Source organism: Meriones unguiculatus, chromosome 8 (genome assembly GCF_030254825.1).
Source record: "Meriones unguiculatus strain TT.TT164.6M chromosome 8, Bangor_MerUng_6.1, whole genome shotgun sequence".
In the NCBI taxonomy this organism is placed as follows: domain Eukaryota; kingdom Metazoa; phylum Chordata; class Mammalia; order Rodentia; family Muridae; genus Meriones; species Meriones unguiculatus.
In genome coordinates, this window is record NC_083356.1 from 4695594 (window position 1) to 4707974 (window position 12381).

Here is a 12381-nt window from a genome sequence, read left to right on the forward strand (position 1 = left end):
TGTTTAGTTTTCTGAGTTCTTTATATATTTTAGATATTAATCCTCTGTTAAATGTAGAGCTGCCAAAGATTTCTCTCCCATTTGTAGGCTATTTATTCAATTTGCCATTTTCTTTCCTGCACAGAAAACCTTTTATCTTCTGAGGTCTTACTTGTCAATGGTTGGCCATATTTATTGATTGGCTGGATTTTTTTTTTTTTTTAAATCTCACAGTCCTAAGGTCAATTTTCCCTTTATAAGGTTCAGATCATGTGTATGTGTGTGTGTGCATGTGTGTGTATATTTGTGTATCTACATAGATGTGTTTGTATATGTATGTGTGTATATGGGTTTATGTGCATGTGTGTATGTGGTTTTTTTGTATGTATATGTGTATGTGTATGAATGTGTGCATGTTTGTGTGTGAATTTGTACATGTGTGTATTTGTGTTTATATGTGTGCATCTGTGTGTATTTGTGTATATGTGTTTATGTGTGCATGTGTGTGCATGTGTGTGTCTGCACATAAGCCTCTTCTCCAGACAATCTTAAATGTCATTCCTCCTTGTGTATTATTCATCCTGGTTTTTTTTTTTTTGAAAGAGGCTTTGTTAATGTTAGTTTTTTTTTTAACTCTTTTATTTACATTTCTTATCTTTTTTACCTACTCCACCCTAATCCCTTCCAAAACCCCAACACCAGGTAAGAGAGAGATAGGGTTAGTGGAAGAGGGGGTGCAGACCTCTTAGCTGCTTCCTGAAGCTAAGTTAGGGTTGGGTTCCTTGGAGCCAGTCCAGTCCTTGATTCAGGAGATCTCCATCTTCTTGTCTCACAGCAGCAACCAGGAGCAGCAAGGGGGAAGCAGGAGCAGCCTTGTTCTTTCTCAGAGCCCTCCACACTCTCTGGGCTCTGGCATTTATTCTCTCTCCAGAGTCCTCAGAGTTAAACTACCTGCAGCTGGTGAAGAGCCCCTCTCAGAGCCCGCATGAGGCAAATGTTCTGCTGCTGTGGACCATCTGAATCAGTCCCACATCCCACACCTGGGACCCAAACACAAACATGTTTATATCCACATCTAGGCTTTCCCAGTAGGCCCTGGGAGTTTCTGTAAGTTAGGCTGGTTGTCCAGTGAGCCCCAGGGATCCACCTGTCTTTGCCATCATGTTAGGACTTCCATGTGGGTGATGGGGATTGGACTCTGGCCTCCAGGCTTTCCCAACAAAGCTACCTCCCCAGCCCTGTATCAGGTCCTATGCTAAGGTCTTTATCCATTTGCAGTTTATTCTTGTGGAGGGTGAGATATGGGGACCCAGTTTCATTCTCCACACAGGGAGAGCCAGCTCTCTCAGCACCATTTGATGAAGGGGCTGTCTTCTCTCCAGTATGTATTTCTGGAATCTTTGTAAGAAATTAGGTGGCTACACTCTTTGGGGTCACATACGGGTCTGTTATTCTATTTACCGATCTATGGTTGTGCCAGCACCAGGCTGCATTTATTACGACGGCTCTGTAGCATAGGTTAAAGTCATGACCATGTTGATACCCCAAGCCTTATATGTATTTTCGATCCCTAGGTACTTTTGTGTTTACAAATTGATACTGAAAGAATTTTAAGGGAGGCCAATATGGAAGGAGAGCAGAGAAGAAGAGATACATGATACTAAGGATGTTTGAAAAAGCATCAGGGAAACACTATTGTATAAGCTTATTTAAGGTATGTTCATTCTTCTGTGTCTATAGAAATACACATATAACATATATGTGTATACACACATTTACATACACAGTTTAAATGCAATTATGCCACTTGGGTGATAATGTTTTCTAAAAGAGCCATAGATTGACTGACAAAAGTCCCAATGGCTGACATGGAAATCCTTCCATCTTTAAGTTGTTTGTTCTTGCAGGGTGGGTGGGGTGGGTGTTTAAGAGACTCCCAGAGCAGTGGGGGCTACTGCCATTGGCCTTGTTTGCCCCCCAGATCTTGAAGGTAAGAACTTATTGCTACGACACTGAATACTTTGGGCAGAAGACTTGGAGGATCTGAGCCGGAACTGTACATGGATATGGTACCCATGGCTGGGGGATCGTGGGCCCTAGAGGAGAACCTCCACCTGCCATCTTCCTAAGCCAATATAATTTTGAGATTCTCACCCTTGCACCCAGACACATGCAGGTCTCCCCCCTCATCAAAGAAACTTCTTTAGAAGATAGAGGCAATATCAGAAATCTACTGTGAGGACCAGATGAAGGGGCATGGTCATGTCCAGTGCCCCAGATCCATGGGAATGACTCACCTTCCCCAGGTGAGGCTGAGAAAAAAGTCACAGCCTTCCCCCGGTTCAGGTACAGAAGTTACCGATGACTGCCCTTTAGCTGACACTAGTGTGTGTGGGAACCAACTATCAAACATAGCTCCTCCTCCTGGCTGTTTCCAGCCTGAGACTTCTCCATGAGGAGATACCGGATGGAGATTAGCTTCACCTGCCTCTCGGATTCAGCTGTATAAAAGAAAATGTTTCTCTGTAGCTGTGTGTCCTAGTTAGGGTTACTATTACTGTGATAAAACATTGTGACCAAAGAAACTTGGGAGAAAGTTTATTCAGTTTACACCTCCAGGTGACAGTCCATCACTGAGGGAAGTCAGGGCAGAAATACAAACAGGGCAGGAACCTGGAGGCAGGAGCTGACTCAGAGGCCATGAGGGTGCTGCTTACTCACTTGCTCATTATGGCTTGCTCAGCCTTCTTCTGTATAGCATCCAGGGCGGCCAGAGCAGGGGGCTCCACCTACAAAGGTCTCACATCAATCAATAATTTAAGAAAATGTCTTACCTCTGTGCATAATGGAGGCATTTCTCAGTTGAGGCTCCCTCCTTTCAGACAACTGTTACTTGGGTCAAGTTGACATAAAACTAGCCAGCACAGGGTGTCTGTGTGTCTTTGGTTTCTCCGCTCCCTTGTTACCCCGGTTAGGTCAGTCCCTGAGCCACACACTGGCCGGAGAATACCTTGGGGCATCTGTCCCCAAATAATCCATCTACAGTGTAACTCTACACCTAAGGCTCAGGGAGCATCATGGAAGGCAGAGGAAAAGAGGCAGAGGACCTAGATGTCAGCAGTGAAATAGGGTCCTCTAGACACGACTGAGATGACATACTCATGGAATCTCAACCACGTTGTCGCCTAAACAAGATCTGTGCGATGACAGCGTCAGTTAACATACTAATGCACATGGGGCCATTTCACAAGGCCTTAGATGGTACGCTATAAGCAGTCAGTGGCTGGTGAGGAGGGATAATCAGTTTTCTCCAGAGAGGAACCCTCTGAAGAGTGGTCATCCATAAACACATGAACACGTGAACAACACTAAATGCCAGTATGTTTTATAACACACATCCCCCAACACACACGCATGCACACACACATGACTATAGAAGATAAGGTCATGAATTTTAGATGGGGAACATGTGAGAAGATGGAGGGTGGAGAAGAGGGGTGGAATGATATAAATTCAGCATGGAATTCTTACAAATATTAAATAGATGAATTCAACGGTGAGCTCTTTGACCCCTCCCCCCAAGGGAGGGGCAGCCTTGCTAGGCCACAGAAGAGGACATTGCAGCCAGGCCTGATAAGCTAGGGTCAGATGGAAGGGGAGAAGGTCCTCCCCTATTAGTGGACTTAGAAAGGGGCAGGGAGAAGATGAGGGAGGGAGGGTGGGATTGGGAGGGAAGGGGGAGGGGGCTACGGCTGGGATACAAAGTAAATAACCTGTGATTAATATAAAAATAAATAAAGAAAAGAAAAAATATTAAATAGAAAAGAAGATGAAGTTGGGGAGAGGAAGGGAAGGTGGGTGTGGGTGTTGAAGAAGTGCCAAGGAGAAGGGGATGGATATGATCAGAAAATGTTGTATGTGGGAAGAAGGGCTGTCTCTGACTCTTTTACCTACTTTTGGGACCATTTCCCACCTACTGGGTTGCCTTCTCCAGCCTAAATCTGATGGGAGGTGCCTAGTCTTCCTGTGACTTGATAAGCCATGCTCAGTTGATATGTATGGGAGCCCGCTCTTCTCTGAAGAGAGACAGAGGTGGGGAGGTTGGAATGTGGGAGAAGGGAGGTGGGGGTGAAGGACTGAGAGGAGAGAAGGGAGGAGAAACTGAGGTCAGGATAGAATGCAAGAGAGAAAAATCAATAAAAAGTAAGATACCATTTCAGGGGTTATGACTCTTAACTATGTAACTTAGGAAGAAAGTTGTAGAATGTTAGAGAACAAAGCTAAGGCAGGTCATACATTTAGGTATAAACTTTATCTAAATACAGTCATATATATATATTTTCATTGCCAGTCCAGCCAGAAAGAGTGCCACAGGCCTCCCTTTAAGTCAGTGGTCTAAAACTCTACTTGAAGTTCAAGTGCTTGGCAATGCTGACTCCTTCCCCACCCTTCTGTGACTTAGCCCTCACTCCAAGTACTGCAGGCATTTCCCTAATGTCCTTTTCACAGCTGCCTTCACCTCCTGGTTCTTCAGGCTGTAGATGAGAGGATTCAGCATGGGGGTGACTGCGCTGTACTGCAAGGAAGAGAGCATGTCAAGGGAGGAACCAGACGTGGGCATGAGATAACGAACCAGGCCTGACCCAAAAAACAGGACCACTGCTATGATGTGAGAAGAGCAAGTGTTAAATGCCTTGCTCCTCCCTGTGGTGGATTTCATGTTCAGGATGGTGGATACAATTCGGGCATAAGAAAAGAAGATTGGGAGAAAGGTTCCGAGCCCATGCAACAAGGTGGAGCAGATCAAGATGTCAACATTGATGGAGATGTCAGAGCAAGACAGAGGAAAGAGAGAAGGCAGCTCACAGATATAGTGGTGTATGGTGTAGGCCTCACAGAAGTCCAGGTTCACAGCCAAGAGCACAATGACTACTGAATTGAGAGAGGCCAGGCCCCATGAGAGCAGAACGAGCTTCAGACAGAGCTCATTGCTCATTATCTGGCCGTAGAGCAGTGGGTGGCATACAGCAGCGTAGCGGTCATAAGCCATCATTGAAAGAAGAAAGGCTTCAGTCCCCGCAGTGATGAACACGAAGAAGACCTGAGCCAGGCAGCCCTCCACAGAGATGCGTTTCTTCACCGACAGGAGGTCCTTCAGCAGCTTCGGCACCGTGACGGATGAGAAGCAGAGATCCAGGAACGACAGGTTGCTCAGGAAGAAGTACATGGGGGTGTGGAGGTGGGAGTCGGCCCTGATGACCAGCAGCAGCGTCAGGTTTCCCGTCATGGTGAGGACGTAGATGCCCAGGAAGAGCGCGAAGAGTAGAGCCTCGATCAGGGGGTCATCAGAGAGCCCAGTGAGAATGAACTCTGTGATGGCGCTGTGGTTGCTCCAGGCCATTTGCGATCACTCCCTTGGAAGAAAGTAGAAAGAGGTGACATCTCTAATGGTTGTGACTGTGTCCTTAGGGGTCCCGTCTAGCATGTCCCTCTGCTTTGCCTGGTCTCTGCCCAGGCACCTCAGAGCTGCCCTCCCCTGTATCTCAGTGAATGTTTCCAATCCTGTTTTGTTAGCTTCAAGGGAATTCTCTCCATTCCTCATTGACATTTACAGGAAAAATGAGTGAGTCCCGATCATGCATTTACTCATTGTCTTAGATTCTGTTGCACTCTTTACACGGTTCGGAAATTGAAACCTGAATAGCACTTACTTGCAGAGACCAGCGCCTCCCCCTCCTTCTCTCCTTCAATCTTTTGTTCAGAGTCATTCAATGGCTCCTTACTAGGGCTGACTCCATTCAGTACAGTGGACACGGTGCCTGGGGTCACAACCTTTAGGTGGCAGGTGAAACTGTATTTCTACAAGATTAGAAGAAGCTGGGTGTGATGGTGAAGACTTAGATCTTAGCACTTTAGAAGCTAAGGCAGGAGGATTGCTTTGAATTCATGGCCACCCTGGGCTACATATGCATTCATTACTAGAATAATATCAGGTACAAAAAAAAAAAAAAGAAGGAAACAATGGGTGTAAAGAGACTAATTTTAGGTATTTTTATGACAATGTAATCATAAAATATAATTTAAAGTTCTATGGAGAGAAAGAGAGAGCCTCAAAAGCCAGAGCGGCTGGTGTGCTTGGAAGTTAAGTGACCTCAATCCGCTTGAGTAGCATCTCACACGGAAGGCTTTCTCAACCACTGCCCCAGCTGGTTTCAAAGGAACTCTGTCAGAACGGCTAGGCAATTCTTATCCTTAGGATACAGAGTTTTGTCCCTGCTTTTCCCGTTAAGATTTTGGTGGCCAGGGCTATTTTGTAATGTCAGCTTGGCAACAGGTAAAAGAACAATTAATTGGTGGCACAACTTTGCTTTGGCTGTCAGCTCAGCTTGGATCACAGCGATTACAACTGTCCCCAAACATCACTTCCCTTTGGTGCCATCGCTGCTCCTTCCCTGTCAGTCTCAGGCCACACCTCTTGCACTGGTGTGGAAGCCCCCACTCTGCGCATGCTTTGGACAAGAGCCTTTGTCTGGTTTCAGGGTCATCTCACCCTCGAACCCCTCGACAGCACTGATGCCTGCACAAGTATCCCTATCTTGTCAACGCTGCAGAATTTCAGGCATGCTCTCATCAACAGAGAGCAGCCTTTAATCGCTGCAGCTTCCTCTGATGCCCTCCGTTTTGGAGAGGCTTCAAACAGTACAGCCATTAGCTCAGAGTACTGTTTGCATTCAGGTTGTCAGTGTATTCTTCTCTAATTCCATCACATCTCCATAATACTCCTATTATTTTCTCTTAAAAATTTCCTACCTAAACTTTGTGTCCTAGAGGTCCAAGAGCACAATAATCATGGTAACGGTGAGACTAGACAGAATTAAAACCCCATTAGGGCCGTGTAGTAAGTCATCATCCTGGGTAAAGATCCTGTTCACTTGCCCCTTGCAATCTAATTCACCAATATTCCTTCTCTGCTTGGTTTCTGCAGTCAGCTTCTATGGTAGTCTTCTGTATTTAAAAAAAAAAAAAAGTGTTTTATCTTGCTTATTCAGACAGCGATCCCAAGCCTTCTGTCCTTGCCAGGAATCTTTAAACAGGTGATAACTCATTAAGACAAACTTAAATTCTGGTATATTAGCAGCTCTAGCACCCAAGCTCCAGCTAGTCTCAGGTCCAGGTCTAGGTCACCTGTCCGCCTGGATAAACACCGACCTTTGTTTTGGGGGAGGTGGACAGCTCAGATCCAGTCATGCGGAAACACACGCAGCCAGAGAACTCACTTCTGAGGATTCTGCACAGACGAAACAGTAAACACCGCTGAAAACAAATACTTTGAAATCTACGTAAGCTTGCCAAGTGGGAGACATTTTTTTTCTGCAAAGATTGGATATTTTAAGGTGTCTGTACATAAGCTTCCCTGAAAAGCTCTTCTGCTCTGTTTCTTTTTAAAGGGGCCTTGGTGTAGGGTAGGAGCTTCAGGCTTTTGTGTTAAGGACACTGGGGTGTCTCTGTCTCTGGAGGACCTTTTCCTGTCCATCTCTATAGCCACATCTCATATGAGAATTTAGAAGCCACTTCTCTCATTTGATGTTCAAGTTATTACAAGGATGTGGGGCAAAAAACGGCTTTCTCACACTAGTTGCTTGAAGCTAATATTGAAATAAAGAAGTGAGTGAGGGGTAGGTGTTGGGGGGGTTGAGCCACAGAAAGGTGTTGGGAGGGTCCTGGGACTGCAGGCACGTGGGGAAGGGCACGGGGGTGGACAGCAGGGCTGGCAGCAGGAAAGGGTGCTTTCCGAATTGTCCTCTTCTGTTCTCACTCACACTGTTTCCAGTGTGCCTGGGGTGAGAGGACTTGAGGATGGCTTCAGTAACAGCAAAACGGTAGTGCAGTCCCCCAGCTGGAGGTCTGGGCAAACTGGGAAGTGAGACGCCCAACAGCACAGCACCCATTTCTGTACATAGACTGCATTCCAGCGTCTGCTTCCTTTAATCTTTGGCACACTTTGGAGGGAAAGGGCTTCTGCATTACTGTCCTTAAGAGAGTCTTTAAGGAATTACTGTCCTTGGTGGTCAGCAGTGAGTGAGTGAAGACTTGTCTGAAAAGGCGTCTAAGAACCGGTATAAACAGACCTCTAGGAAACACAGGGACCTTTGGTTCCCACGATGAGGAGATGGTCTGCCAGGGGAGAGAAAGTGCTATCTCTAGCTTAGGGATGAATGATGCTTAGAAAGGCAGAATGAACAGAATGAGTTGTAAAGTAGTAAGAGAGGGATGCAGAAAAGGGGGGGGGGCAGTTAGCAGCAGATTTAAAACACACAGACAAACACGGGGACCCAGGAAGATCAGAGGCTGTCACCTTACCATTCTCTTTACTTCACTTGGAGGAAGCAGCTGTATGTGTTCTGTCTTTCTCACCCCAATAGACATTTCACGAGAAAAAAGAAATCTTTCCATGGAGTAATCCCAAGCCTAGGAGTGTGCCTCTGCGCAGAACCCAGGCTCTCTATTGGAGCACAGGAGGCTTGAATACCATAAACCTGGAAACCGTTGGTTGCCTTGGAGAACCACGGTTATTTTAGCATCTCAACCTAGAGTGCCGTTCTGCGATGCAGGACCCCGGAGGTAAAGACACCGGCCTTTTCTGCGGAGCCGCTTGTATTTGGAACAACAGGCATTCATCACTTCCAAGCTTCCTCCAGCAATTCTGGGCGCTGCATCTGATCTCCTCCAGTTCTTCAATGAGTTTGAATATCCTTGGAGAAGTGCTATTTAAGGAGAAGAAAAATTCACCTAACAGAACCAATGAGAAGGCTGTCTGTGTTCAGGCAGGTACCCAAGGGAAACTGGGCCAGTGCCAGGCTCCCTGAAGTCTCAGCCCGAAGCCGAGCTTGGCATCAGTTTTCTGAGAAGTTGCGATTGAAGGCACAGGGGATGGCCTGAAGGACAATATTTGAACCTACGGTCTAAGATAATTATTTAAAGCCAAGAACTCAAGTCTTATTAGACTCGGGTGGTGGAGAAGAGGAGGAAAGGAGTGGACTTACAGCAAAGACTCAGGCAGAAAGATGGGCATTTTCTTCATGCGCATGACAGCATGGGGCTCAGAGTGCCCACTGGTCGTTGTCCAGGGAGCAGAGCTGTGACATCTTACAGACCCCATGCCATTTTCTAGTGCACACTGAGTTTTCACCATTTACTATTTTTGTTTCCTTGAGCTAGAGTCTCAAATATCCCAGGATGGCCTTGAACTCACTCTGTAGCTGAGGAAGGCCTTGAACTTCTGACTGACATGTGCCCCCATGCCTGGCTTTCTGTGGTGCAGGGGATGGCACGCAGGGCTTTGTTGAAGTTGCTCCAGGGCAAGCACTGTACTCGACTAACTGAACCTTAGTCCCAAGTTTATTTATTTATTTATTTTTTATTTTTCTGCCCTGAAGAAGTATTTGAGCCTTGAATTTCATTTCAAGCATATGTATTAAAGGAAACACTCACAGAACACATATTTTCAAACTTTAAATCCTTTCCCTTTTTAGTTTATGGGAATGGTGTTTTGCCTGCACGTATGTCTGTTCTCTGCTTCGTTGCTTGGTGCCCAGGAAGGACAAAGATGGTGTTGGGCCTGAGGCTACAGGTGGTTTCGAGCTGCCATGTGGGTCCTGGGAATTGAACCCAAGCTTGATCTCTTACCCACTGAGCCTTCTCTCCAGCTTCACATATAATATATTTTTTTAACAGTTTGTCAAAACAGAAATAATTCTGGTATAAAATCTTACTTGGGTGAAAAGCTGTCTCAAATAAACTTTTAAAAAACATTTTATTTTATTTTTTTTACATTTTGTTTTTTGCCTTTATATATGTCTGTGAGAGGGTGTCAGATCCCTTGGAACTGGAATTACAGACAGCTGTAAATTGCTGTGTGGGTGCTGGGATTTGAAGCTGGGTCCTCTGGAAGAGCAGCCAGTGCTCTTAACCACTGAGCCATCTCTCCATTAAGTAAACTTTTAATTATTTGACCAGGGAAGACTTGGTAGTATTTTAATGTAGTTAGTATATAAATAACAAGCACAGAGACGGAATTATTCTGAATTGAGCTGAAGTGATGCAGAAGTCAATAAAACATTCATTTGCTCATCGTTTCTTCAGTAAGAGGTGAGGAACGGGCATAAGTAGAGACAGAGGGTTCCAGAATGAACAAGTCATGGTCTTAAACCCCAACTTAATGCTTTTTAAAGTGTAAATAGGCTTTATATATTTATTTCCTTAAAAAAATGTACTGGGCATCCGGTTAACAGACTCACACTTGCTGGGGAAACACTTTACCACTGAGCTACATGCAACTTTGGCCCCAATATTATTTTCAACTGTCACCTTTGAGAGAACTTAATCTAGACTTGACTGATTTCTGTTTGTGTGTTAGAGAACTATCTCAGTTCCAGGATGCACGCATGTAGTGAAGGTCCACGCGGTGCAATTCCGGCAGCATTTGTTTTGTGCCGCTCCTGGCTGGTGTGCTGGCTGCTCCTATGTCAGCTTGACGCACAAACTAGAGTGATCTGAGAAGAGGGGATTTCAAGCGAGAAAATGTTTCCATAAGATCTGGCTGTGAGGCATTTCCTCAATTAGTGATTTATTGAAAAGGGCCTAGCCCATTGTGGGTGGTGCCATATCTGGGCTGGTGGTCCTGGGTTCTGTAACAAGCCACACGAAGCAAGCCAGTCAGCAGCCCCCTCCGTGGCCCCTGCATCGGCTCCTGCCTGCAGGTTCCTGCCCTGTCTGAGTTCCTGTCCTGACTTCCCTCAGTGATGAACAGTGTTGTGGGAAGTGTGAGCGAAATAAACCTTTTCCTCCCCGAGTTGCCTTTTGGTTATGCTGTTTTGTCTCAGCGACAGAAATCCTGACTAGGACAGCTGGCATCAGGCCCAGCGCCTGAGGGTAAACAGAGCCAGCGCCTTTGGAGATTCTGGAAGGTTAGGACTTGATGTTTCGCGGTGAGTCTTAGAGCCACCCTGTAGACTTGGTGGGGAGACAGCCAGGAAAAGGGTGCAGGCAGGGCCCATGTCTTCTCAAAGGAGCAGTTTAATCCAGAGCAGGTCTGTTTTTGCCATTTCCATCTTTGATGTTCTTATGGAAGATTTAAAAATATATCCTAATCAGGGCTGAAATACACTAGAAAATACTTGATCAACTTTGATTCTTCATTGACTCTAAGTCAGGGAACAAATGTGATTTAAAATGAGACAGGGTGACAACGTGATTTTCACACGGCGAGCTTCTTCTGTTCTAGGTGTGGAAACGTGAAGACCTCGAGAGTTTAATTTGTTAATGATTAGAGTGCGAGGGGATGATGCAAGGGATTCACATGTTTTCCGTGTTCAGTTGTTAGGTAATTTAACCAACATTTGTTTTGTGATTGTATGAAAAGCACTCGAAGTTTTCCATAAGTTTCCTCCGAGATACCACAGTCCAGCCAGGTTATAGAGCATGAGCTCAGCAGCAGATGGCTGGTCGTTGATTCCATGGCGGTAACTGGAATGATTCCGGGGAAGCGTGTGCCATGGAAAGCAAGGGTTCCCAAGGACAGGATTTTGGGGGCAGCAGCGCTGTCACGGATGGTAGAAGTGGGGTGCGCTTGTCTTCATGCCTGGGGGTGACCACCAGGAAGCACAGAAGGCAGCATGTAAGGAGGAAGGAAAACGCCAGCAGAGCCCGTGGCTCAGTCTTGGAAGACAAGGAGGGATGGTTCCGGAAGCACCGCTCCATCGTTATGTCTGCTGTTCAAGGAAGTCTTCTCTGATGTTCTCCACTGGCAAGTGAGTGTCAGCAGAGCAAGGAGTCAGGGTGAAATGGTGAACCAGTGAAGGAAGGGCGGTCTGCGCGTGATGCGGCATGGGCACAGTTTCCCGTCTATAACTCTGTCACAGTTTCCTTAAGGTCACATGGTGCGTCTTGATCCTCCTCTCTCTGTCTGGCAGTGAACATATGAGCGTGGCTTTGAGGACAGGCATGAAGGAAGATTAATGTTTCTTTCTTTTTGGAGATAGCCTCTCCATACAAAGCCCCTGAATGCACGACTCCCCCCCCCCACACTTTATTCACTCATTTTATGTTGTTGCTGTGTTTTGGCTATTGTGGACCATGTTGCAATGAACATAGACACACAGATATATTTTTGAGATACTTATTTTAATTTCTTTCAGTAGGTAACCGGATGTGGGGGGGGCACTGAATTATGTAATCCTTGTAGTTTTTATTTTAAGCTTGTTTTTATGGTAGGTGTCTGAGTGTTTTGTCTGTGTGCAGGTTAGTGAGTCCCATGCATCCAGTGATTGCTGAGGCCAGAAGAGGCTGTCAGAGCCCCTGGAACTGGAGTAACAGCTGACTGAACTTCATGCAGGTGCTGGG

The 12381-nt window shown here is 45.9% G+C and overlaps 1 protein-coding gene across 1 annotated transcript; it reads right to left on the reverse strand.

Moving 5' to 3' along the window:
• Positions 1-4354: 4354 nt before the first annotated feature.
• LOC110562088 (olfactory receptor 8S1-like) lies at positions 4355-5387 on the reverse strand. The gene has a single exon (XM_021658762.2). It carries the CDS (start codon positions 5378-5380, stop codon positions 4445-4447), a length of 936 nt encoding a protein of 311 aa, XP_021514437.1. The 5' UTR covers positions 5381-5387; the 3' UTR covers positions 4355-4444.
• Positions 5388-12381: the final 6994 nt, after the last annotated feature.